The sequence below is a fragment of the Hemitrygon akajei genome, chromosome 6, assembly GCF_048418815.1.
Source record: "Hemitrygon akajei chromosome 6, sHemAka1.3, whole genome shotgun sequence".
Lineage (NCBI taxonomy): Eukaryota > Metazoa > Chordata > Chondrichthyes > Myliobatiformes > Dasyatidae > Hemitrygon > Hemitrygon akajei.
The window spans coordinates 155,240,614-155,266,563 of record NC_133129.1 but is presented as its reverse complement, the minus strand read 5'-3'; the positions used below and the strand labels follow the sequence as shown (position 1 = coordinate 155,266,563).

The 25,950-nt window shown below is 42.9% G+C and overlaps 1 protein-coding gene across 1 annotated transcript in view; it reads left to right on the top strand.

The window, feature by feature from the left end:
• Window positions 1–10,427: 10,427 nt before the first annotated feature.
• Window positions 10,428–25,950, top strand: part of lmo2 (LIM domain only 2 (rhombotin-like 1)) — a 32,269-nt gene continuing 16,746 nt past the window's right edge. Inside the window, exon 1 of the mRNA XM_073049630.1 lies at window positions 10,428–10,689. Within this exon, the coding sequence (XP_072905731.1) occupies window positions 10,649–10,689 (41 nt within the window). The 5' untranslated portion in view covers window positions 10,428–10,648. The remainder of the gene's footprint in view (window positions 10,690–25,950) is intronic.

Sequence of the window (25,950 nt, the reverse complement as noted above, 5' to 3'; positions counted from 1 at the left end):
ATTGTTTCATTAATTTCCTATAAAATGATGTGACTAGTAGCAACAATTGATTCAAGTCTGGATACCCATCTGGGATTAAAGGAATTGCTTTGTTTATGTGGATTTCAAAACATGAGCTGCTGAGGAATCAAAGGAATGAATTTTGAAGGCAAAGTATGACAGGCTAAGGGGAATACTGTATATCATACTGACTCGGGATTTATTTCTACGCAACAAAGCTACATGGTTATCTTCAAAGTTTTATCCTATCTGAAATGGATTTATGCAACTAGTTCTGAGCAGCTTATTTCTAAATTCCGGTCTCAAAGCTGACTCTCCAGGAGACAGGAATCGTCTATGTTGCATCCAACATCCTACTGTCTGTCTTCCTCCCCTCCCCCATCAAAAGGATCCATGTGTAATGGGGGGGGGGGGGTTGTACTTTCTGTTGGAATCTGAAATCGTGATTGAAGTATTTAAACATGAAAAGGACGTTAATTTCAGTAAAGAGACAAAACTCTTTGGAACACTCAGAACACTTCTACAAAGAGATTTTGGAAGAATAGTTAACCCTTTAATAGCATACAATGTGACATATGTAATTCAATCACATACAAGAGAAAATCTGCAGATGCTGGAAATCTAAGCAACACACAGAAAATGCTGGAGGAACTCAGCAGGCCAGGCAGCATCTATGGAAAAGAGTACAGTCGAATTTTCGGACCCAGACCCTTTAGCAGGACTGGAGTTAAAAAGATAAGGAGTCAGAGATAGAAGGGAGGGGAGGAAGAAACACAAGGTGTTAGGTAAAACTGGGAAGGGGAGGGATGAAGTAAAGAGCTGGGAAGTTGATTGGTGAAAGAGATACAGAGCTGGAGAAGGGGGAATCTGGTAGGAGAGGACAGAAGGCCATGGAAGAACGAAAAAGGGGGAGGAGCACAAGAGGGAGGTGATGGGCAGGCAAGTAGATAAAATGAGAGAGGGAAAAGGGGATGGGAATAGAGAAGGAGTGTGGGGCATTACCGGAAGTTTGAGAAATCGATATTCATTCCAAGAGGTTGGAGGCTACCCTAACGGAATTTAAGGTCCAACCTGAAGGTGGCCTCATCACGATAGTAGAGGAGGCTGTGGATGGGAATGGAAGTGGAATTAAAATGGGTGGCCCCTGAAGATCCCCCTTTTTCTGGCGGACTGAGCATAGGTGCTTGGCGAAGCAGTCTCCCAATCTGCATTGAGACTCACCTCACAAGAGGCCACACCGGGAGCACCAGATACAATAGATTACCCCAAAATACTGACAGGTGAATTGTTGCCTCAACTGGAAGGACTGTTTGGGGCCCTGAATGGTAGAGAGGGAAGAGGTGTAGGGGCAGGTGCAGCACTTATTCCACTTGTAAGGAGAAGATCAGTAATGAGGGATGACTGGAAAAGGGACACACCATCCCACCAGCCTCCACATTCAGCATATAATTATCTATAATTTCTGCCATCTCCAGCAGGATCCCAACACCAAGCACATCTTTCCCTCCCCCCCTCCCCCCACTTTCAGCTTTCCTCGAGGATCACTCACTTGTCCAGTGAGAAGAGAGCATGGCCTGGATGGTGGGGGTCCTTGATGATAAATGCTGATCCAATGAAAACTGATGGTGCTGTTTATAGCTGGGAAGGTCATCTAGGTCAGGATTTATATCAGCTGGAAACTTGGATGGAGGATTAGCAGGTAGAGTTTAATCTGGACAAGTGTGAGGTGATGTGTTTTGTGAAGTCAAATAGGAACAGGACACATACTGGAAATGACAGGACACTAAGGAACGTCAATAAATAGATGGATCCTGTGGTTCAAGGATAAAATATCCTAGAAGTGGTTATGTCGGTCCATGGGCAGGTAAAGAGGAATGTGGCATTTTTGTTTTTGCAGGTCAGGATAATATCTAAATGCCAGCTGTGCGGTGGAAAAGGCACAACAGCGCCTCTTTCACCTCAGATAGTTGAAGAAGTTTGGCATGGGTCCCCCCATCCTAAAAACTTTTGCAGGATAATATCTAAAATTTGGGCATCATGGCAACACTCTACAGAACCCTGGATACACCCACCAGATACAGTGTGCAGTTCGAGTCACTATGATAACAGAAGAATGTGGTTGAGGTAGAGAAAATGCAGACATTAACCAGGGTGTTGCCTGGACTGTATAGGCGAGATTGGATAAATAGATAGATAGATAAATAGACTACTTATTGATCCCAAAGGAAATTACAGTGTCACAGTAGCATTGCAAGTGCACAGTTAAACAAACATATAAATATTAGAAGGGAAGTAAGAAAGAATAAAAGATAAATTACCTCATTCAGACTAACGGGAGGGGGGGGGGATCATCACTATAAGTTGACTCATTATAAAGCCTAATGGCGGAGGACAAAAATGACCTTATACAGTGCTCTGTATAAGTTGTCTCAGTCTATGACTGAAAGTGCTGCTCTGTTCAGTCAAGGCAGCATGCAGAGGGTGAGAAACATTGTCCAGAATTGCCAGGATTTTCCATATCGTCCTTTGTTCTACCACAGCCTCCAGTGTGACTCCTGTAACAGAGGCAGCCTTTCTAAATCTAAATTCAGTTTATTGAGCCGATTGGTATCACCAGTGTTGATGCCGTTGCCCCAGAACACCACTGCATGGAAGATTGTCCTGGCAACAACAGACTGGTAGAACATGTGAAGGAGAGGCCTGCATACACCAAGGGAATTCAGTCTCCTCCGGAAGTAGAGGCAAATCTGGCTCTTCTCATACACAGCATCTGTGTACAAGTCAAGATGCATCGCCTAGCAATCCCCCGATTTAATTCCAGCCCAATCACAGCACAATTAACCCACCATCTGGCATGTCTGGTGGGAGGAAACCAGAGCACCCGGAGGAAACCCATTTAGTCACAGGGAGAACGTACAAACCCCTTACAGACAGCAGCAGGAATTGAACCTAGGTCAGTGGTACTTAAAGCATTGTGCTAAACACTACACTTGTGTTAATGGTGAAAAAAGACATCATGAAGTCCATTTGGAAAATGTGGATAACTTCACTGACCACAAGTCCAAAATGATTCTACGACCTACAGACTCACTCTCAGAGATCCTTCTACAGATGATGTTGTCAGTGTTATTTCTTTCTATTTGCACAGTTTGTCTTCCTTTGCACCTTGGTTGTTTGTCAGTCTTTGTTTGGATGTATTTGAATTGAATTGGATTACTCACATCCTTCATATACATGAGGAGTAAAAATCTATGTTACGTCTCCATCTAAATGTGCAATGTGCAATCATAGTAATTTATAATAAATAGCATGCACAACAGGACAGTCAATATAACATAGGAATACAGTTGCGTCTGCAAGAGTTAATCAGTCTGATGGCCTGGTGGAAGAAGCTGTCCTGGAGCCTGTTGGTCCTGGCTTTTATGCTGCGGTACCATTTCCCAGATGGTAGCAGTTGGAACAGTTAATGGTTGGGGTGACTTGGGTCCCCAATGATTGTTCAGGCCCTTCTTACACACCTGTCTTTGTAAATGTCCTGAATAGTGGAAAGTTTGTATCCACAGAGCCCTGGGCTGTCCGCACCACTCTCTGTAGAGTCCTGGGATTGAGGAAAGTACAGTTCCCATACCAGGCAGTGATGCAGCCAGTCAGGATGCTCTCAATTATGCCCCTGTAGAAAGTTTTTAGGATGGGGGGACCCATGCCAAACTTCCTCAACCGTCTGAGGTGAAAGAGGCGCTGTTGTGCCTTTTCCACCGCACAGCCGGTATGTACAGACCACGAGATCCTCAGTGATGTGGATGCCGAGGTACTTAAAGGGGTTCACCCCCTCAACCCCAGATCCATTCATGTCAACAGGGGTTAGCCTGTCTCCATTCCTCCTGTAGTCCACAACCAGCTCCTCTGTTTTTGTGACATTGAGGGAGAGGTTGTTTTCTTGACACCACTGTGTCAGGGTGATGACTTCTTCCCTGTAGGCTGCCTCATTATTATTTGAGATTAGGCCAATCAGTGTAGTGCCGACAGCAAATTTAATTAGCAGGTTGGAGCTGTGGGTGGTGACACTGTCATGGTAATAGAGCGAGTAAAGGAGGGGTCTTAGCACACAGCCCTGAGGGGCACCAGTGTTGAGGGTCAGAGGGTGATATTTTTGTAGATTCCATTGCATTTATTTTTCCTATAAATGCCTGCAAGAAAATGAATCTCAGGGTAGGACATGGTAACATAAATTTACTTTGAACTTAGAAAACAATATACAGCCATGCTTTTACAGACAATAGGAATATACCTTTTAAGGCACTGCAGAAATACTTTGATCTTGAATTGCCTATATAGTGCAGTGACAGCTCAGTGATACAGTACCTGATGCATTCATGTAGTATGCCCAGATGGGCAATATAGTGAGTGAAATCTTGCAGACTCTAAGCATTTCGGGGAATTTGTTTTATTGTGTAAAGTTTCTCACATATTTGCTACAACTTGCCAATTCTGTGGAAAGAGCTTCTGGTTTATTACTAGTAGGAAAAATAGGGGAAAGAGGTGTGATTATCTGCTGCATTTCAAAACCTCGAGATATTAAAAGTACTTAGTTGAACTGGTAATTAAGTTTACTTTTGCAATATACTATTTTCGGAAAATATAATGGCCAATTTACACTTAGAACAGACAGCAATAAGATTCAAAACCAAATAATTTAGTAGTACTCAACAGAGAATTTTATTTTGGAAGGTTTCCAATATAAGTCTTTATTCTTCTTTAAAATTGTACCACACCATAATTTATTGCACATGGAAGATCTGATTAATGCTCACATCTCCTATGCTGGAGTGCTTTGAGAGGATGGTCATGGCTAGAATTAACTCCTGCCTGAGCAGGGACCTGGACCCATTATAATTTACCTACCAGCACAACAGGTCTACAGTGGATGCAATCTCACCGTCTCTCCAGTTGGCCTTGAAGCACCTGGATAACAGCAATGCAAATGCCACGCCGCTGTTTATCGATTACATCAACACCTCACCTCAATGAGCCTCTGCAACTGGAACCTTGACTTGGTCATCAGGTGACCACAGTCACTGTGGATTGGTAATAACACTTCCTCCTTGCTGACAGTTAACACGGCTGAACATCAGGGATGCATGCTTAACCCGCTGCTCTACTCTCTCTTCGCTCATGACGGTGTGGCTAAGCGCAGCTCAAACACCATCTATAAACGCGCCGATGACACACCACTGTTGTTGGCAGAATCTCAGAAGAAGTGAAATAGATCGGCTGGTTGAGTAGAACAACCTTGTACTCAATGTCAGCAAGACCAGGAATTGACCGTGGACTTGGGAAGGGGAAGTTAGGAGGAGCTACACCAGTACTCACTGAGGGGGTCAATGGTGGAAAGTGTGAACGGTTTCACGCTCCTGGATGTCAATACCTCAGTGTATCTATCCTGGGCTCAACACATTGATGCAGTCACAAAGAAGGCATACCAGCGGCTATATCTCATTAGGAATTTGAGGAGATTTGGCATGCCAACCAAGACTGTGGAAAATATCTACAGATATACAGCGCGGAGTATTTTGACTGGACACACCAATGTGCATGACTGAAAGAGGCTGCAGAGGGTTACATACTCAGCCAGTTGTTCCTTCATGGGCACAACCCTCCACACCACTGAGAACTCCTTCAAACGGCAGTAGCTTCAGGTGACAGCATCCATCATTCAAAACCCTCACCATCCAGACCATGCTCTCTTCTCAGTAATATCATCAGGAAGGAGGTACAAGAGCTTGATGTCCCACGCTCAAAGTTTGAGAAACAATTTCTTCCTCTCTGTAGTCAGATTTCTGAATAGTCCATTTCCCCATGAACGCCACCTCATGATTCATTCCTTTTCACTACCTCCCTTTTTGCCCTCTTTACTTATTAATTTTTGCAACCTATAGTACTTTTATTATGCATTGCACTGTATTGCTGGCACAAAACAACAAATTCCATGACATATATCAGTGCCAATAAATCTGATTCTGACTCACCTCAGTACAGAACCGTTTAGTATGCAGTTGGGTGTTAGTACGCCACTGAAAATCAGTCCAAATAATGACTCAGGCTCCATATTTGGGATTAAGTCCATTTTTTTCTGATTCAGAAGCAGAGGTTTTACTGCTGTGCCAAGATATACAATGTTCCCTCTAAGGTGTGTGCACACACACACATCTTTTGTTACTCGCACACAAAGGAATTTAAACTGTGCACAAAAGGTTGTCACTCTCTCCTTCATTGGCATTTTAAATATATTTCACCATCGTACATAATCACATTTCATTTTTCCCGTTTCTGATACGGACAGTGTTGACAATGTGGAGTTTGCGATGATCTGTTCTGCAGACATTAGAACCGACTTATCTATTCTGTTTTTATTGAAGAAATTATTCAGTGCACACATGTAGTTGTCATTGGGCAAAAAATTTGCACAGCACAAGATTGTTGTGCACACTGGTCATTAAAAGTTAGAGGGAACATCAAACACATACCCATTACTACAATACGTATAATTTTAGAATTTCACTTCATAAGACTCATCTCACCCATACCTTGCTCCCATGGATGTCTGTATTAAATGAGTTGTTGATACTAACATTATGATTCTGATGACTATTAACACTTACCCAGTTCAGTCTATCAATCAAACTCTTCTCTTCACCAATATAGTTAAATGTTTTTACCAGTGCAATAACTAAATGGGAGCAAGAGCTTTCAGATATCTAGCACAGGGATTCTCAAACTTTTTTTATGCCATGGACCAATACCATTAAGCAAAGGGTCTGGGGTTCCCAACCTCGATTCTAGCACTGTATTTCGCAGTGGCAAATTACATACATTCAGAATCAGAATCAGGTTTAATATCAGGTTAATGTGTGAGTTTTCAGGCTCTTGCCCTCCTAGATATTAGCAATGAAAAGATGACGTGCTAGGTAATGGAGATCCTTAATGATGGATGCTGCCTTTTTGAGGTATTGCCTTTTGAAAATGTCCTGGGCATTGGGGAGGCTAAGGCCCTTGATGGGCCTGGCTGTGTTCATAACTTTCTGCAGATTTTTCTTATCCTGTGCAGAAGCTCCTCAAACCAGACAGTGATGCAATCAGTTAGAATGCTCTCCACAGTACACCTATAGAAATTTACAGGAGTCTGTATGACATACCAAGTCTTCTCAGACTGCTAATGAAATATAGCCACTGTCTTGCCTTCTTTGTAATTGCATCAATATGATGGGCCTAGGATAGATCTTCAGAGATGTTGATGAAACTGCCCACTCTTTCTACTGCTGATCCCTCAATAAGAACTGGTGTGTATCCCATTATCCTCCCCTTCCTGAAATCCAAAACCAATTCCTTGGTCTTACTGACATTAAGTGCAAGTCTGTTGATGTGACACCACTCAACCTGCTAATCCAGCTCACTCCTGTATTCCTCCTCTTCACCATCTAAAATTCTGGCAACAACAGATGTGTCATCAGCAAATTTATAGATGGCATTTGACCAGCCGCACAAATGTGGATATACTGTAGAGATGGTAAAACATTGTTACCACAGGGGGTAACTAGAAGGTGACTATTTCAGAAAATGTTGATGCGTGGCCAAGTGGTTAAGGCATTGATCTAGTGATCTGAAGGTTCCTAGTTCGAGTCTCAGCTGAGGCAGCGTGTTATGTCCTTGAGCAAGGCACTTAACCACACATTGCTCTGCGATGACACCAGTGCCAAGCTGTATCGGCCCTTGCCCTTCCCTTGGACGACATCGGTGGCGTGGAGAGGGGAGACTTGCAGCTTGGGCAACTGCCGGTCTCCCATACAATCCTGCCTAGGCCTGCGCCCTGGAAGTTTTCCTAGGCACAAATCCATGGTCTCTCGAGACCAACGGATGCCTATATAAAAAATTCAGAAAAAAGATGAATTGTTTTTAAGTGAGCAGCCCCTGAATTGGAATCTGGAGATCATAGTGCACAATTGGTCTGCATCTGTTCAATAAAAAATAAATTTTATGCTGCCTTTTCATTTTGATGTACATGCACATTGACTCCTATATCAGTAGGAGGCTCCTAAAATTATGTGAGGAATATCCACATTACTTAAAGCTACCTTCCATCCCTTCAAGAGAAGGTGTTGGAGTTGCTGGGATTATGCTAAATAGCCCTGTGCAATCAACAAAGGCTACACTTGGGAGAGACTGGGCAAGTCTGCAGCCTTCAGCTCTGCAGTAGAGCTCTTAGTGAAAGAAATGCGAAGTACAGAAGCGTTCTGCGTCTATGGGCATATGGAGTATTGCAGGTCACCTTCCAGTTGGATGTTAAGAAAGGAACAGACAAGAGTCAACAGGTTTACTATCAAGAGTTTAAACTGAGAATTTGCCTGCAATATCACAAGTTTTATCATTTCAAGGGCAGAGAAAATTTATTTTCACATGTTACATACCATCAACTACAGCACAAGCCTCAATTCTTTATCCCCTTCCTTATCCATACCTGCCAACTACCTCTATCAAAGTTCATACCAAATAATCATTTGTGTCAATTCAGCTCACAATCTTATCATGACAACCAGCTTCACATCCATATATCAGAGCACCAACATTCCGCAAGCTACTCAGTATGATGACCACATCGCCCAAGCAGATTATGGAACAATAATTTGCAGCAAAAGTGGTGTGCAAATAACTTATGGCACAAATCGTATGGTGTACTTTTCTTCATCAGTTGGGGCACTGAATATAAAAGTGAGGACGTTGTGTTGCAGCTGCATATAACTTTGGTTACACAATGTTTGAACTATTGCATGCAATTCTGGGTGCTGCATTACAAGGATATGGAGGCTTTGGTGAGGATGCAAAGAGAATTTCCAGGATGTTGTGTAGATTAGAGGCTATGAGCTGTAAGAAGAAGCTGGGGAACCTTGGATTGCTTTTTTCGAGAGCTTCAGAAGCTGGAGTCACTACGTAATATTCTGAATGGAAAAGACAGGGTAGATAGTCAGAGTACCTCCCATTGAATCCTCCTCTTCTCCTTCATTTTCTAATAGGCTGACCTAACAGCTCATTTTCCACCTCGTGCTTGTCTCCGTGGCGGACTGGTGCAGCCGTGTGTAGGAACACTGAGAAGTTTTTGTGTAAAAAAAATAGCTTGTGCAAATCTGAAGCATGAAATACAGAAATCGTTTTAAACTACAAAGAAATATAGCAAAATTAGCAACTGATGGTTAAGTCATTGATAGTGTTTTTAAATAGAGCTGCTTCGCAGGCCAACAGGCTGGCGGGTGGGGTGGGGTGCGGCCTCTTCCAGCTACTTTTTCATGCTACGTAGTTACAAGAGGTTGTGTCAGCTGGAGGATGGAGCATGAAGGCATTGCTGCCTCAAATCAGCCCTGACACAAACCAATGTCACGAATATGCGGTCTTTATACTTCAATTTCACTTTGTAGACCAATCTCTTTACCAAGGTAATATTGAGTTATACTTGAAACGTAAAGGTACTTACCACTCTGTAAATGTGAACAGCAGTCCGTGCTTTTGAATCACCCTGTTTCATAACCCCCCCCCCGCAGAAGTGTTCATTTTAAAAACCACGTAGACACAAAGTTTTATCTAGTCCAAGAGTTTAATTATAACTATGAAAGCAGATCCCAGGAATGGCGCTCAGAAAATCTGTGATCTCTGTACCCCCATCCTTTTTCCTTCCTGCTCGCAGTCCAAATTAAAGCTGATGAACAGGCACCACAGGAAGTGAACCAGGTGTCGTGTTTTTATATTTGAGCAGTGTTTGTGCCTGTTGCGGAGCGAACTCGTTAATCTCGGCTGTCCCGTCGCTGACTTGTTGACCCTGGCTTTTATGGGCTCACGATTCTCCAGCTGGGACGTGGTAGCGGATTCCGCATGTAAACACAGGAAGAGAAGGTGCCGATGTTACTCGCTCATCCAGAGTAACACTAAAAATAAGCTTCAGTTGTAAATGAAGACCTGATAACAGCAGTACGATATTCGGGATAAACTAACCCTCCAATATGACCGATTCATTTATTCGGGAATGGTTGACACCATCACCATAATATAAATTATTCCAGCAACCGAAAGAACTATTAGCGGATTAATCGAGCACTGCCAAAACTAAATTCGATTGTTTAATCATTTAGATCGTGCGCTAATTATTCTTCATGTATTAAATTATCTTAGTCGATCACATTCACTACTTAAATAACAGGATTCAATTTTTAAAAATCCAGAAAATTGATGCCTGTCATAAAATATTCACTTAACTTAAACATAACACTTGTAATCAGGTTTTGGATATTTTATGGAAAATTGGATTCATGACAGTATATAAAATATAACGTCACCACAAATGTGTGGTTTGTTCTTAGCAGCAACGGGCATTGCCTCTTTAAAAGTGATGAGTGTTGTTTTGTAGGAAGCGGTCCCTTGGCGACGCTTCAAAGCTGCGGCTTTAACACGAATTTCCGTGTATTGTCCGAATCGTGATGAGGAAAAGGAAACGTGCGATCTGGGGCTGAGCTCGATATAAAAAAGGCAGCGGCCTTGCCGAGCGGCTGTGTGTGACCGAGGCACCCGCCAGCCCACAGCCAGCCACCCCGATCGGCTCCCCGAGCAAATGTCAGCCGCAATCGAGAGGAAATCGCTGGAGAATGCGGAGTAAGTGGACGCGGGCCCGATCTCAATCCAATTCCGAGCCGGTATGAAGGGGGAGGGATGGTCGGATCGATCAGGGGTTAAACTATCCCTTCATGCGCCAGGATCCCCACACAGTCAGAGCCAATAGTCTGAATAACGCTGTCGGAAAATGTCAATTACAGTCAACAGCCATAATCTGCAAAACTGCAGAATGGCCTACTGACTCGTTAAAAATACACTCGGGGGTACTGATGGAGGCAACGTTATGCGTTTATTTTAATGTTATCGCTTCATACTTCATCTGCGACGGGCAAATCCTTTTCAGGGGAAGCACATTTATAATTTCAGGATTGATTTATAAGACATTGTTATAATGTTATTTTGACCTGAGACGCTGTTGTAACTTTTAATCGTTTTCATGTTTAGCACGGCTTTGTCGAACTCTTCCTATTCTTACATTAGGTATCTTATATAAAAAACTACTGCTGAATCTGGAAGGAAGCTGGAACGAAATTCTACACGAGTTAGATCCCACTGCATGATCTGATGCTTATCAGATAAACACTTATGTTTTCAACTCAACCCATGACCTAAATATTAACAATTGAAGTCACTGAAGGGGATTCGGAATATCTTAAACTGACTTCCCCTTCAGAAAGTCCAAATGGATTAGATTTGTTTTAATTTTGTTTTAACTTCTAAACTCTGCACGTTTTACTGAAGGACTGTGATAAACAAATTGGTGAAAAGTATTAGAGAAATTAATATGAAAGCATGGTAAAGTAACCGATTTCTCTTAAGTGTGTGTATATGTACATATATTGGACTATTTAATGTCATATTTTGTTTTCTACAAAAAAACATTAAGAGGTATTGATCGGAGCCTCTCAATGATTCCCAACCCACAACAATACATTTTAGAATGGTCTCACCTTGATTTAATTAACTCTTTTCTATTCACAAATAGATAAGTGTTCTGTCTTACCGTTATTATGCTGCACAGAACAGCATTCAAATTCTATAAAATACTTTTACCAATCCAAAGGAAATTGGTCTATGACAGCAATATAGTGGCACAGTATGGCAGTTATTTGCCTAATGCTGTACAGTCCCAGTGCCTTCAGTGTTCAATTCTTGCCACTCTCTACAAGGTATTTGTTTTTCCCGTAATTGTGTGGGTTTCCTCCAGGAGCTCCAGTTTCCTCCCACAATCCAGACGTGTGGATTAGTAAATAGTGGGCATGCTATGCTGGGGCTAGAAGCATTGCAACGATTGTGGTCCTCACACCCTCCAGCTGCTTTGGTCGATGATGCAATTGAGTTATTTCATTGTATATATCAATATACAAGCTAATCTTTAAATATTTTAAAATGTCTTAAATAGAGACATCACAGAACAAAAAATGTAAACAGATAGACTATTCAGTCTGAGCTCGTGGTTGATTTACCTTGTTAGCTCTGTCATTCATATAACCCTCTTTCTTGCCCATGTCCAAAAATGCAACTGTCTCTCTCCAATATAATCAATGACCAAGCATCAATATTTCTTCATGGGTAGAAAATCTCAAAGATTCACAAGCCTTTGAAGCAATTTCTCCTCATAGTCCAAAATGGAGGACTCTTATTCTGTGAAATTCCTAGCTCAGGATAAATCTCCTTCCACTATTGGCCCTGTCAATCTTCTAGAACTTTCCTCACTGCGTCTCTATATGATTGCTTTTGAGCTTTTAGATTCTAGATGAAGGCCGAGTCTAAACCTCTCCTCACTGGACAATCAGCTTATGCAAGAAGTGAACAATAGTGAAGCTTCATTAGTTCTTTCTAAGCCAAGTATTTCCTTATCTAGGCCATACAGAGATAGAGCAATATACAAGGAGACACACCCTCCATGCTGACCACAGTGCCCACCCAGCTAGTCCCAATTTCCTGTCTTTACCCCATAATCCCTTCATGTACCTGTCCAATTACATTTTAAATGATACTATCATATCTGCCTCAACAGCTTCTTCTGGCAGCTCGTTCCATGTACTCTCCACCCACTGCATAGAAAAAAGTTATCCCCCTGGAACTTAAATCTTTTCTCTGTCACCATAAACCTATTTTGTTTTTGATTGTGGTCTCCCTACCCTGGGGAAAAGACTGTTACTGTCTAAGCAACACACACACAAAATGCTGGAGAAACTCAGCAGGCCAGGCAGCATCTGTGGAAAAAGAGAACAGTCGACGTTTCAGGCCACAACATACTCCTAGTTCCCTCAGGTCCTGCTGAAGGGTCTCAGCCCGAAACATCGACTGTACCGTTTTCCATAGATGCTGCCTGGTCTGCTGAGTTCCTCCAGCATTTTGTGTGTGTTGCTTGGCTTTCCAGCATCTGCAGATTTTCTCTTGTTTGCTACCGTCAAACTTATTTAAGCAGCTCATAATTTTAAACACTTCCATTAGGGCATCCCTCATTCTCCTACACTCAAAAGAATAAAGACCTAGCCTAGCAAACCTTCTACTCATGACAGCCTTGTAAATCATCTTCTCTGCACTCTTTCCAGTTTAACTACACCTTTCCTATAACAGGGTGACCAGACCAGACCTGTACTTAGTACACCAAGCGCGGCCTCACTAAGCGACTTGTACAATAGCAATATAATATCCCTACTCCTATAATCAATGCCCTGACTGATGGACAGCCAGCGTGCTAAACGTGCTTCCCACCACACTGTCTGCCCGTGACACAACTCTCAACCAGCAATGAACTTACACTCCTGGCTGCCTCTGTTCCATTGTACCTTTCTTAGTGAAAGTCCTACACCAGTTTGATTTTCCAGAGTATATCTCCGCACCCTCATGTGCATTGAAATCTATTGCCATTCTTTTGCCCACTTCCCTAACTGATGAAAATCCCATTGTAACTATGATAGCCTTCACTATCAACTACACCGGCTAATCCTGTGCCACCCACAAAGTTGCTTATCAAACCCTGTGCATTTGCATTCAAATCATTTATATAAATAATGAATAACATGAGTCCCAATACTGAGCAATGTAGTCCGCCACCAGTCACTGGCCTCCATTCCGAGAAACAGCCTTCAACCATCACTCTCTGCTCCCTACCTCTGAGCCAGTCTTGAATCCATCTATCAAGCTCTCCTTGGATTCCATGGGTCCTAATCTTCCAGATCTGCCTAATATGTGGGATCATGTCAAAGGCTTTGCTAAAGCCCAAATGTCCTACCCTCATCAAACTTCCTGGTACTGTAACGTCTTCAAGTAAACCCTACAAGTTTTGTTAAGCATGACATCCCGTGCACAAAGCCATGCTGACTCCTCTTAATCAGACTCTGCCTGGCCAAATGTGGGGAGTTCTGTCTGTCAGACATCCCCCCTGTAAGTTCTCCGCTACTGATGTCATGTTGTCTAGCCTGTAATTCTCTGACTCGTCCTTTGCTTGCCTTTTAAAACAATGGAACAACATTAGCCACCTTCCAATCTTCAGGAATTTCACCCGTGGCTAATGTTGAAGCAAGTATCTTCACAGGGGCCTCTGCAATTTCCTCTCTAATCTTCCAGAAAGTCCAAGGATATACTGACAATTTTTTCCATCTTAATGCTCAGCAAATTTCTCCTTCCTGGTAATAAAAATCTCCAGTTGTCCCCCTTATCACTTGAGCAACGATGATTTTTTCCTCCACAAATTGAAGAGACATATCCTTTAAAAATCCCATCATCCCATGCAACTCAAAACATAGGTGCCCCTGCTGATCTCTAAGGGACCGACTCTCTCCCTAACCACCCTCTTACTGTTAATATAGCTATAGAGCCATTGGGCTTGTCCCCAACCTTTCCTGCCAGATCCATCTCACACCCTCTTTTTGCCCTCCTGAATTCCCTCTTAAGAGTATTTTTAATCTTTTTATATTCATTAAGGGGTTTGCTCGATCCCGACCTCCTAAACCCAAAGTATGCTTCCTCCTTTTTCTTGTCCAGAAAATCTGTCATCAAGGTAAAACTTGCCAGGTTTACCTTTCAACCTAACAGGAACATGCTGCTCCTGGACACTTGATATCATGATCTTAACAGCCTTCCGTTTGCTCTTTGTTCCTTTCCTTTCAAATAGACTCACCCAATTCTGTCTACTTTCCTGTAAAATTAGCCCTTTTCCAGATTAGGACACTACCCTGTGTACCTGACCTATACTTTTCCACCAATATCTTAAAGCTAACAGGATTATGGCCACTAGAGCCAAAGTGCTCCCTGACTGTCACTATAGTTACTTTCCCTGCCTTGTTCCCTAAGAGAAGGTCCTGTATTGCACCCTCCTGAATAGAGTCCTCTATACTTTCCTGATATTATTTCAAATTTCACCTCGTTCAGACCTTTTACACTCTAGGTGGCACTGTCAAAACCAGGGAAAATAATCTCTCACAATTACATGATTTTGACAACTTCTCTACACACTTGCTTTCAAGTTCCTGCTGACTATTGGTTGGGGGGGGGGGGGGTGGTCTATGATACAGCTCCAAAAAAGTAATCCTATTCTTGTTTCTCAGTTCTACCCATGTGGCCACACAGACAAATTTCCAAGAATATCATCTCGAAGTACCGTTTTGCTTTTTTCTTTATCAAGTTGGCTCTGTGGCGGCCTCTTGCCTATCTGTTTGAGTCCTTTTGCTCGCTTGAGCACAGTATCATATTGATAGAGCAATGCATTATCAGAAATAGTGTCCTTCAGATTAAAGACCTTTAGCCTTCTCGTGCAAGTAATTCTGCCTAAACAGTGAGGCGGTTTTTAGTAATATTCTTCCCTTAGCCAACGTCAACAAGGCAGATTATTTTGCCACTTATCTCAATACTCTTCCTGAAACTTGGCTGTTGCTTTTCCGACTTGGCAATAATAACCTATACATTCAAAGCACTAGAGATATACCAGCACTAAGGATTTACCAGAAATTTGCTATATTACTTTTAAATATTTTACCAAAGAAATGAAAGAAATAAAACATCACTCTTTAGATACTGGGATGTAAAATAAATTGCACTTTAGCTGAATTTGTGAGCCATCCTTTAAAAATACTTTCAAAGAAATGCTCGAATTTTTATATGTTAAGATTTGCTGAACAATATTTAGGCTTCAAAAATTAAAAATTCACATCGATTATACATTGTGATTTTGGTCTTCACTAACAGATTAGAGGTACAATTATAGAAGGGCAGGGACATTTAATAGACAGCACTGTTTCCTGATCAACGTATCACATATCATGCATTCAGTTCCATGCAAGTGAATGGAGTGGAACGTCAGGCAGAATGTACAGGAAACAACTGACGTAGTACTACATGTCTGGCTTTTCCAACCCCACCAGCAATATATCCTTGTGTATGTAATATTGCTCCTGTACTTTCAAACATAAGTGAAGATTTCTATTCCACCCAGATATCGAAAGTGTGTGTGTGTGTGTGTGTGTGTGTGTGTGTGTGTGTGTGTGTGTGTGTGTGTGTGTGTGTGTGTGTGTGTGTGTGTGTGTGTGCTGGCAACACTAGTGTATGTTCTCCTCCCACAAACACTCAACTGTATAACTTCTTTCTTTCTTTTCTCCCCACCCTCTCACAGTCTTGTTTCATCTCTCGCTTATCAGCCTGTTTTTTAACTCCCACTCCCCACCATCCACACCCGCACCTAGTTCTGTTTGTTTGTCATCCCCTCCCTATCAGCTTCCACCTACCAGACTCTATCCCAGCCCCCCTTACTGCTATACCCTGCTTTCCTCACTCTTGATGCAGGGTATTGATCAAAATGTCAGCTTGTACCTTTTACCTCCACAGATCACTGAGTTCTTACCCCTCACATCTCCTTTCAACTTGCCCCCTCTCACCTTAAATGTATGCCCTCTGGTTTTAGACATTTCCACCTTGGGGAAAAAAAGATATTGCCTGTCTATCTATGCCCTCTCATTATCTCAGATCTCCCCTCAGCCTCCACCGCACTGGAGAAAATTTCCCAAGTTTATCCAGCCTCCCATTATGTAGCATATCCTCTCTAATCCAGGTGGCATCATGGTAGGCCTCTTTGGCATCCTCTCCAAAGCCTCAACTCCCTTCATAATATTGGAAGAGCAGAACTGTATCAGTACTGTACTCCAGATGCAACCTAACTGGAGTTGGTTAAAGCTGCGACATAAATTCTTGACTTTTGAACTCGATGCCTTGACTAACAAAGGCAAGCATGCCTTCTTAACCACCCTATCAATCTGTGTAGCCACTTTCATAGAAAACCTACAGTACAATACAGGCCTTTTGGCTCACAAAGCTGTGCTGAATATGTCCTTATCTTAGAAATTACCTAGGCTTACCCATAGCCCTCTATTTTTCTAAGCCCCATGTACCTATCCAAAAGTCTCATAAAAGACCCTATCGTATCTGCCTCCACCATCGTCGCCGGCAGCCCATTCCACGCACTCACCACTCTCTGCGTAAAAAAACATTTCTCCTGACATGTCCTCTGTACCTACTTCCAAGCACCATAAAACTGCCCGCTTTTGCTAGCCATTTCAGCCCTGGGGAAAAGCCTCTGACTATCCACATGATCAATGCCTCTCATTATCTTGTACACCTCTATCAGGTCACCTCTCATCCTCTGTCATTCCAAGGAGAAAAGACCAAATTCACTCAAACTAAGATCATAAGGTATGCTCCCCAATCCAGGCAACATCTGTGTAAATCTCCTCTGCACCCTTTCTATGGCTTCCACATCCTTCCTATAGTGAGGCGACCAGAACTGAGAACAGTACTCCAAGTGGGGTCTGACCAGAGTCCTATACAGCTGCAACATTACCTCTCAGCTCCTAAACTCAATCCCATGATTGATGAAGGCCAATACACCATATCCCTTCTTACTCACAGAGTCAACCTACGCAGCTGCTTTGAGTGTCCTGTGGACTCGCACCCCAAGATCCCTCTGATCCTCCACAATGCCAAGAGTCTTACCATTAATACTATATTCTGCCATCATACTTGACCCAACAAAATGAACCACCTCACACTTATCTGGGTTGAACTCCATCTGCCACTTCTCAGCCCAGTTTTGCATCCTATCAATGTCCCGCTGTAACCTCTGACAGCAGTCCACACTATCCACAACACCCCCAACCTTTGTGTCATCAGCAGATTTACTAACCCATCCCTTCCCTTCCTCATCCAGGTCATTTGTAAAATTCACGAAGAGTAGGGGGTTCCAGAACAGATCCCTGAGGCACTCCACTGGTCACCGACTTCCATGCAGAATATGAACTGTCTACAACCACTCTTTGCCTTCTGTGGGGCAAGCCAGTTCTAGATCCACAAAGCAATGACCCCTTGGATCCCATCCCTCCTTACTTTCTCAATAAGTCTTGCATGGGGTAACCCTCCAGTACTCCAGAACCTCTCCCGTCCCCATTGATGATGCAAAGATCTTTGCCAGAGGCTCAGCAATCTACCCCCTCATCTCCCACAGTAGCCTGGGGTATATCTCGTCCGGTCCCGGTGACCTCTTCAACTTGATGCTTTCCAAAAGCTCCAGCACATCCTCTTTCTTAATATTTACATGCTCAAGCTTTTCAGTCCACTGTAAGTCATCCCTACAATCAGCAAGATCCTTTTCCGTAGTATTCATTAAGTACCTCATACCTCAGGGAGATATGAACTTGGACCCCAAGATCCCTCTGCTCATCAACACTGTGAGGGGTCTTACCCTTAACTGTATACTGTCTCTTTACATTTGACCTACCGAGAGTTGACCCATCACATTTGGCCAGTTTAAACACCTTCTCATTTCTCTGCCCATATCTGCAAATGATCGATATCCTGCTGAATTCTTTGCCGATCACCTACACTATCTACAATACCAATAATCTCCATATCATCTGCAAACTTACTAACCCACCCACCTACATTTTCATCCAGGTTTTAAATTTATTTTTATAAAATTAAAGTATTAAAGTATTAGTGGAAAACCACTAATCACAGACCTCCATCTGGAATAATTCTCTTCGACCACTACTCTCTGTCTTCAATGGTCAACTCAGTTCTGAATCCAAATGTCCAATTCAATATGGATCTCATGCATCATAGTCTTCTGGATGAGTAACCTCGTGAAAAAAACTCAGTTTAGTAAGACACGACTTGCCTGGCTGTCTCTTATTAAACCATGGTTTTCCAAATGTTCATAAATCCTATCCCTGAGAATTCTCTCCAGTAACTTCCCTACCATTGACATGAGACTCACTGGTCTATATTTCCAGGATTATCCCTGGTTCCCTTTTGAATAATGGAACAATATTAACTACTCGCCGGTCCTCCAGACCTCGTCTGTGGCTAGAGAGGACACAAGGATATTGGTCAAGGTATCAGCAATCTTATCTCTTGCCTCTCTCAAAAACCTAGGGTATATCCCATCAGCTCCTAGGTACTTAATGCTCTTTAAGAAATCCGACACTACCTCCTCCTTCACCTCAAAATGCCCTGGAATATCAACGTGTTTGGCACTGATCTTCCTATACACCACATCCTTCTCCTTGGTAAACAATTGTGTAAAGTTCTCATTTAGGACCTCACCCACGTCCTTGAGTAGTCCTACCCTCCCCTGAGTTATCTTCTTGCTCTTGATGTATGATGGAATGCCTTGGGATTCTCTTTAATCCTACTTGCATAGGACTTTCCATGGACTCTCCTGGCTTTCTTATTTCCTTCCTTGAGTTCTGTTCTGGCTTCCTCATAATCCTTAAAGGCTCAAACTTGTATATTGACTGGCTACATCACAGCCTGGTATGGGAACACCAATGTCCTTGGATGGAGAATCCTACAAGAGGTAGTGGATACGGCCCAATCCTTCATGGGTAAAGTTCTCCCCACAGTTGAACACATCTACACAAAGTGCTGTTGCAGGAAAGCGGCGTCCATCATCAGGGACTCCCACCACCCTGGCATGCTGTCTTCTCACTGCTGCCATCAGGAAGGTGGTACAGGAGCCTCAGGACCCACACCACAAGGTTCTGGAACAATTATTACCCCTCAACTATCAGGCTGTTGAACCAGAGGGGATAACTTCACATGCCCCATCATTGAAATGTTCTCACAACCTATGGACTTGCTTTCAAGGACTCTCCATCTCATGTTCTTGATATTTATTGCTTATTTATTTATTTTTTATTATTATTTTTTCCCCTCTCTTTTTTGAATTTGCACAGTGTTGTCTTTTGCACACCGATCGTCAGCACTATTTTGTTTGGTCTTTCATTGATTCTATTTTGGCTGTTTGTTTTATTGCGTATGCCCCCAAGAAAATAAATATCAGTGTTGAATATAGAGACGTATATGTAGTTTGATAATAAAGTAACTTTGAACTGTATTTGATTCTAGCTTCCGAAGCTTTATGTACCTTCTTCTTGACTAAATTCATCACCTCCCCTCTGACTGGAACACACTTGTCCTGTGCTCTGTGCAGATGGTCTTCAAACATCCTTCACATGGCAGATGTGGCCTTTCCCCAAAACAACGGTTCCTAATTAACTCTCCCTCCTTCCTGCCTAATGCTCTTGTAATTTGCTATGCTCCAATTGAACACACTACTGCAAGGTCCATACTTAGCTATAGATGAGGATTAGGCAACATGGTGTAGAGGGAATGCCTCTACAGGAGCAGAAGCAATTCAAGAAACACTCTCAACATTTTATTAAGAGCTTTAAAGGAAAGGTCTTTCTGCTGTATCATTGTAGAGTCAGAATGAGGTTTAATGCCACTGGCATTTGTCATGAAATTTGTTGCTTTTGCAGCAGCAGTACATTGCAATACATTGTTATAAAAACTATAATTTATGATAAGTATATATAAAAATAAATTAATTAAGTAGTGCAAAAGGAGATGGAGAATACCAAAGAAGTGTTCAAGGGTTCATTGTCCATTCAGAAATCTGATGGCAGAGTGGAAGGAGTTGTTGCTGACAAATTGAGTGTGTCTTCCGGCTCCTGTACCTCCTCCCTGATGGTAGCAATGAGAAGAGGGCATGTCCTGGGGAATGGGGGTCCTTAGCGATGGATGAGTCATTGCCTTTTGAAAGTGTCCTGGCTACTGAGGAGTCTAGTACCCACGATGGAGCTGACTCAGTTCACAACTTTCTGCAGCTTTTTCCGATGCTGTGCAGCGGCCCCTCCTTACCAGATAGTGATGCAACCAGTTAGAATGCTGTCCACGGTACTCGGTAAATATTTGTGAGCATCTTTCCTAACATACCAATTCTCCTCAGACTCCTAATGACGTATAGCCACTGTCTTTGTAATTACATCGATACACTAGGCCCAGGATAGATAATGAGATGCTCTCACCCAGGAAATTGAAACCTTGGGGTGAAGGAGATGAGAGGTGACTTGATTGAAGTGTACAAGATGAGAGGCATCGATAGAGTGGAGAGCCTGGGATGTGGCTAATACAAGGGAGACGTAACTTTAAGGTGACTGGTTGAAAGTACAGGGGGGAAGTCAGAGGTAAGTCCTTTTCAGATGGATGGGTGCATGTAATACTCTGCCAGGGTTTGTGGTAGGGGCAGATGCATTCGGCATTTAAAAAACCCTTAGGCACGTGGGTGATGAAAGACAGAGGGCTCTGTAGGAGGGAAGGGTTCAATTTATCTCCTCTGAGCTTAAAAGGTTGGCACAACATTTTGGGCTGAAGAGCCTGTACGGCTCTGTGTTCTAATTGTCCTCTGTGGGGACAGAATAATGAGTGGCTTTCCATCTAAAACCATTATAAATCAGGTTTTAGTATCTGTTGCAGTATGTAATGGGATGACTCTTGTGCTATTTTTGAATTAAGAAACTTTTTTTTTTGGTGTGGGCTTGTGGTTTCCCCAAACTCCCATGCTGACTAGAGTACTGCTGGCCCTTGGTACTTTCCTCACAGTAGTCCTTGATGCTGCCTTTCCAGAACGAGACACTAACCTTACCCTTGCTCTTACTAGTGGAGTGGTATCTCCTGCAAACCGGCCTGGCCACTTCCTCCTCACGAAAGCTAATGCTTTCAAACATGTCTTTCATATGCCAGTACTGCAACGACAACTGCTGATGCTGGAAATCATGTTGCTGGGCACCGGTATTTCTGGGGGCAGCAGCTAAGATGTCTTTCTTTCACAGGGAGTGATTGTGAGCTGGGACTATTTCATTTACAGCTGGTCATGGTAAGTAAGTGGAGCTGGGCATTTTGTATTTGGATTTCTGTAATTGCAGACATGATTGTAGCATGTTATGTTGCCTCTCTCTGGCACTGTGGTTCAGAATATCACTGAGCAAATGCAGAGTATTTTGCAGGGGGAGACCAAATACCCAGAGGCAGTGATCCAGAGTAGCAGCAATGACAAAGATAGATACCGGCTCTGGTCCTGAGGAAACAGCAGACAAAGATTGGAAGGGGTGGGGGGAAAGACAAGTAAGAGTCAGATTGTGTTTAATGGTGTACATCTAGATGCAGGATTAACCCTAAAGCTGGAGAGAAGGTTTTAAATTGGGTTATACCAGTCTTGCCCGAAGCAGACTAGAAACAGTTACTTAATGTTAATTCCATCTGAGCACTGAGAGGAATTCATGCCAGAGTTTCAAGGAGTCCCAAAGAGAAGGGTTAGACATCCAAATCAGGAGTCCCTGGTTGACAAGGGTTCTTCTGGGGCATCAGCTCCCCGGGGGAGGATAGACCATTGATGACTACCCGTCTCCAACGTCCAAAGCTGATGGTCTGGTTGGAGTTCATCAACGGTTCTGCAATCCTTTGCATCCACTGTACAGGGGATTGGCCTGTTCAGCTTCGCCAGAGCCCTGCTGGCCAGCCTAGCCCATTTCCACGTCCCACAACAGGGCCATAGGATTGGACTTTGACAGGCAGTGGACAAGGATAAGATGGGTCAAAAAGGGGGAACTTATCAAGAAGGGTCCTGATGAAGGATTTCAGTCCAAAACGTCCACTGTACTTTTTTCCATAGATGCTGCCTGGCCTGATCCAGCATTCTGTGTGCGTTGCTCAAAATTATCAATTGCCGGGGCTTAAGAGGACAGAAAACCTAAAATAATATAGAAATTAACGAAGCAATGAGAGCAGGGGGGAAAATAGCAGCAAAGAAAATACCAACAAGGGAAAATGTGCAGATAGAAAATTACCAGATGTGCGCAAGGGGTAAGATCCCAGTGACACAGGTTTGACCTGGACCTTGGATGCTAGTTTGCAGGTGATGATGTGAGGTTCTGCTGGATGCTCCACCTTCATCCCAATTCCCAGAGACATGTGTAAGTTGTCTGATAGTAGATAGATGGCAAAAGAATTAAAGGGGGAAGGTATGTGTGAGAGAGAGAGAGGAGAGAGAGAGAGAGAGAGAGAGAGAGAGAGAGAGAGAGAGAGAGAGAGAGAGAGAGAGAGAGAGAGAGAGAGAGAGAGAGAGAGAGAGAGAGAGAGAGAGGAGAGAGAGCGAGAGAGCATGTGGGTGTTAGAGACAAGAAACTGCAGGAAAATGAGATCGGCAGAATAGCGGTGAGAGCAAACATCATTTGGGCTGAATGGTTTAAAGTCAGTGATACCAAATGTACAACAGGACGCAAGAAAGTTTCTCACAAATAATGGCCAAGCATGAGCTACCGAGAATCTCTACTGCTGAAATTTTCTTCTTTATAGCAAAACTAGCCTCTGGAGTGTCACTACCTCTTTGCAGTAACTAGAGGAAGGGTTTATTTGTACTGTGGCCTTGTTTCCTCTTGCCAAACTAGAACACACGGTTATTTGTATTGCACGATTCTTCCACTTACCAAATTCAAGAAATTAGTGCTCTAATCTTGGCCCAGCAAATCACCAGTTTTAGAACAGTGGTGACGTTGTTAGTGTAGCACTGCACACTTGCTGAAGGCAGTTATGAATGTTAAGTAACAGCATCTGTGTATGTGAAATACCATTTGAAGCAACTTCCATTGTAAATAACTACATTTTTCTGTTTTGCACAACCCTGAAGTTGGTAGTGCAAGGTCAAAGGAAGACGGCATGCAAGTGTCCTGCTTTTTTTGTGCTCGCTCACTCAAATAAAAGGTGCATTTAATTAGAGGAAATGCTTTGTGCTGTTAAATTTCATGGATATTGGAGCTGACTTCACAGAAACAAAAATGTGAGGTTAGTCAGCATCTGGAAGGAGCAATCCATGTTTATACAGCTGTTTTATCATCGCACACTGAAATAGCAAGAATTTGCATTTCGGTGCCACACACGCATCCTGAAGCAGGTGTAGCCATTGAAGTGCTCTGAAGTGCGGTTCCCAAAAACAGCAAATAACAAAAACAGCGGTTTTTAAAAAGCCATTTGGTTGACTTTAGATTGCTGCCTTGTACAGAAGGAGAACGCCGTGCCCTGGGGCTACACCAGATGAGAAATCTGATCTGTCGATGGCCTATCCAGTTGTCAACAGCGTTGCTGAGACCTCTGCCGAGAAAGGGGAGCCACCCCACTGCTCCTTGACCACCACAATGTAGAATATTTTCCCCAGTCACTCATTTCTTTCCAATTTTCTTTCACTTTGCCTCACCTGTCACAGTCCCCCCCACCCCCCCACCCCTCACACCACCACCACCACACCTCACTTTCCCAGATGGTGGACACATTAAGAAGGGCAGTTACCACTGCTGCTGAGCTGCCTTAAGATGTCAAAGTTCAAAGTATATTTATTATCAGCGTATGTATACATTATACAACCTTGAGATACGTTTCTTTACAGGCAGCCACAAAACAAAGAAAACCGAAAGAATCCATTTAAATAAAAACAAAGGCCATCAAACACCCAAAGTGCAGGGATAGAGAAAAAAAACTAATCATGCAAACAGTAAAAGCACGTAAATGGTGTTCGGAACTGAAGTCCATAAAGAGAGTCCATCCACTGACCCTCAGTTGGAGTGCAGAGCCGAGGAAACGACACGGAGGAAAGGGTTGAACCAGCCCATCCCTCGCATCAGGCCCCGACACCCTGACATTTTCAACCTGGCCCGGCATTTATTTTGTTATCCAAACATCGGGTGTGGTTTGCTTCGGTACGCTGTGGGGCCCGGACCAGACCTATCCGATTTGGTCTGGTGCTTAACTTGATCGAAGCACGGGCCCTCCTCACTCTCCAAAGGGAAGTTACAGGCGGTTGTTTGTGATGATCATTTACCAGAACAAGAGTGATGAACAAGGTGTTTAGTTGTTTTTCTTTGTTTCATTGGCCACCAGCAAGTATTTGCTGAGGTGCACCAGCGCCATCTTAAACTGGACAATGCTATCCAAAATACGTCCATTTCCAATAAACTGAACCCATGGCCATCCAGTCTACCCGTTCCTGTTTAATGTTGGGCAGAAGGAAGATGTTTAAAATCAGAGATTTTTCAGTAATATTAAAACAGTCAAGTCTAATGAGATACCCTTCACTGCTGCTCTGTGCAACTTTTCCTTTGAGTCACCTTCATTTCATAAATTTGGGGAAGATTAGCCATGTTGATAGCATTTTGCTTTTGATTCCCAGTCTGAGCACATTTGGAAAGTAATTTCCAAGTTCAGGTGTGTAATTGTCATTCAACCATAGATGAATGCCCGTGAAGACAAGGAAACAAAACGGTGTTACTCGGGCCAAGGTACAAAATACAGAACCAACGGTCACACACAGCACAAGGCATATATAGTACAAATAAGGTAGCAATCACGAGTAAGATATCAGTATAATACAGTCACACAAAAATTGTCCAAGATTCTGAGTCCATGAATTTTGCAGGAATCTGTATTTTGCACAATACAGCTTTCACCACCAATTTAACTACAGACTGTATACCATATTGGAAATGCATAATAAAATCCCTAAAATATTCAGAAGTAATTTCCTTAGAAAATAAATCTTAAATTAGCCAAATGGAGATGTATTGTGCAAATATTTTGTAAAATAATTTACACTTGACTAAAAATGTTGGCCTCTCATCTGCTATAAACCTGGACGGGAGCTCCCCCTGCTGGCCGAAATGGATACTGCTGTGCCACTTCAAAACTATTCACTGGTCCTCTCCAGGTGACAAATGCTCGGCATGCTTACAGGCCTTCGGGGGTCTGGGGGATGAAATTACCAGATATTGCCAGGCTGAAGGCATTAACAGCCACCTGGAAACTCTGTTCACAGCCATATTTCTGACTTGCAAACTGTCTGGGTTATTAACGAGTCACAGGAATGGAATCATGTTTACTTGTAGAGACTTTGTAAATGAAATGAGGGTCTGCCTC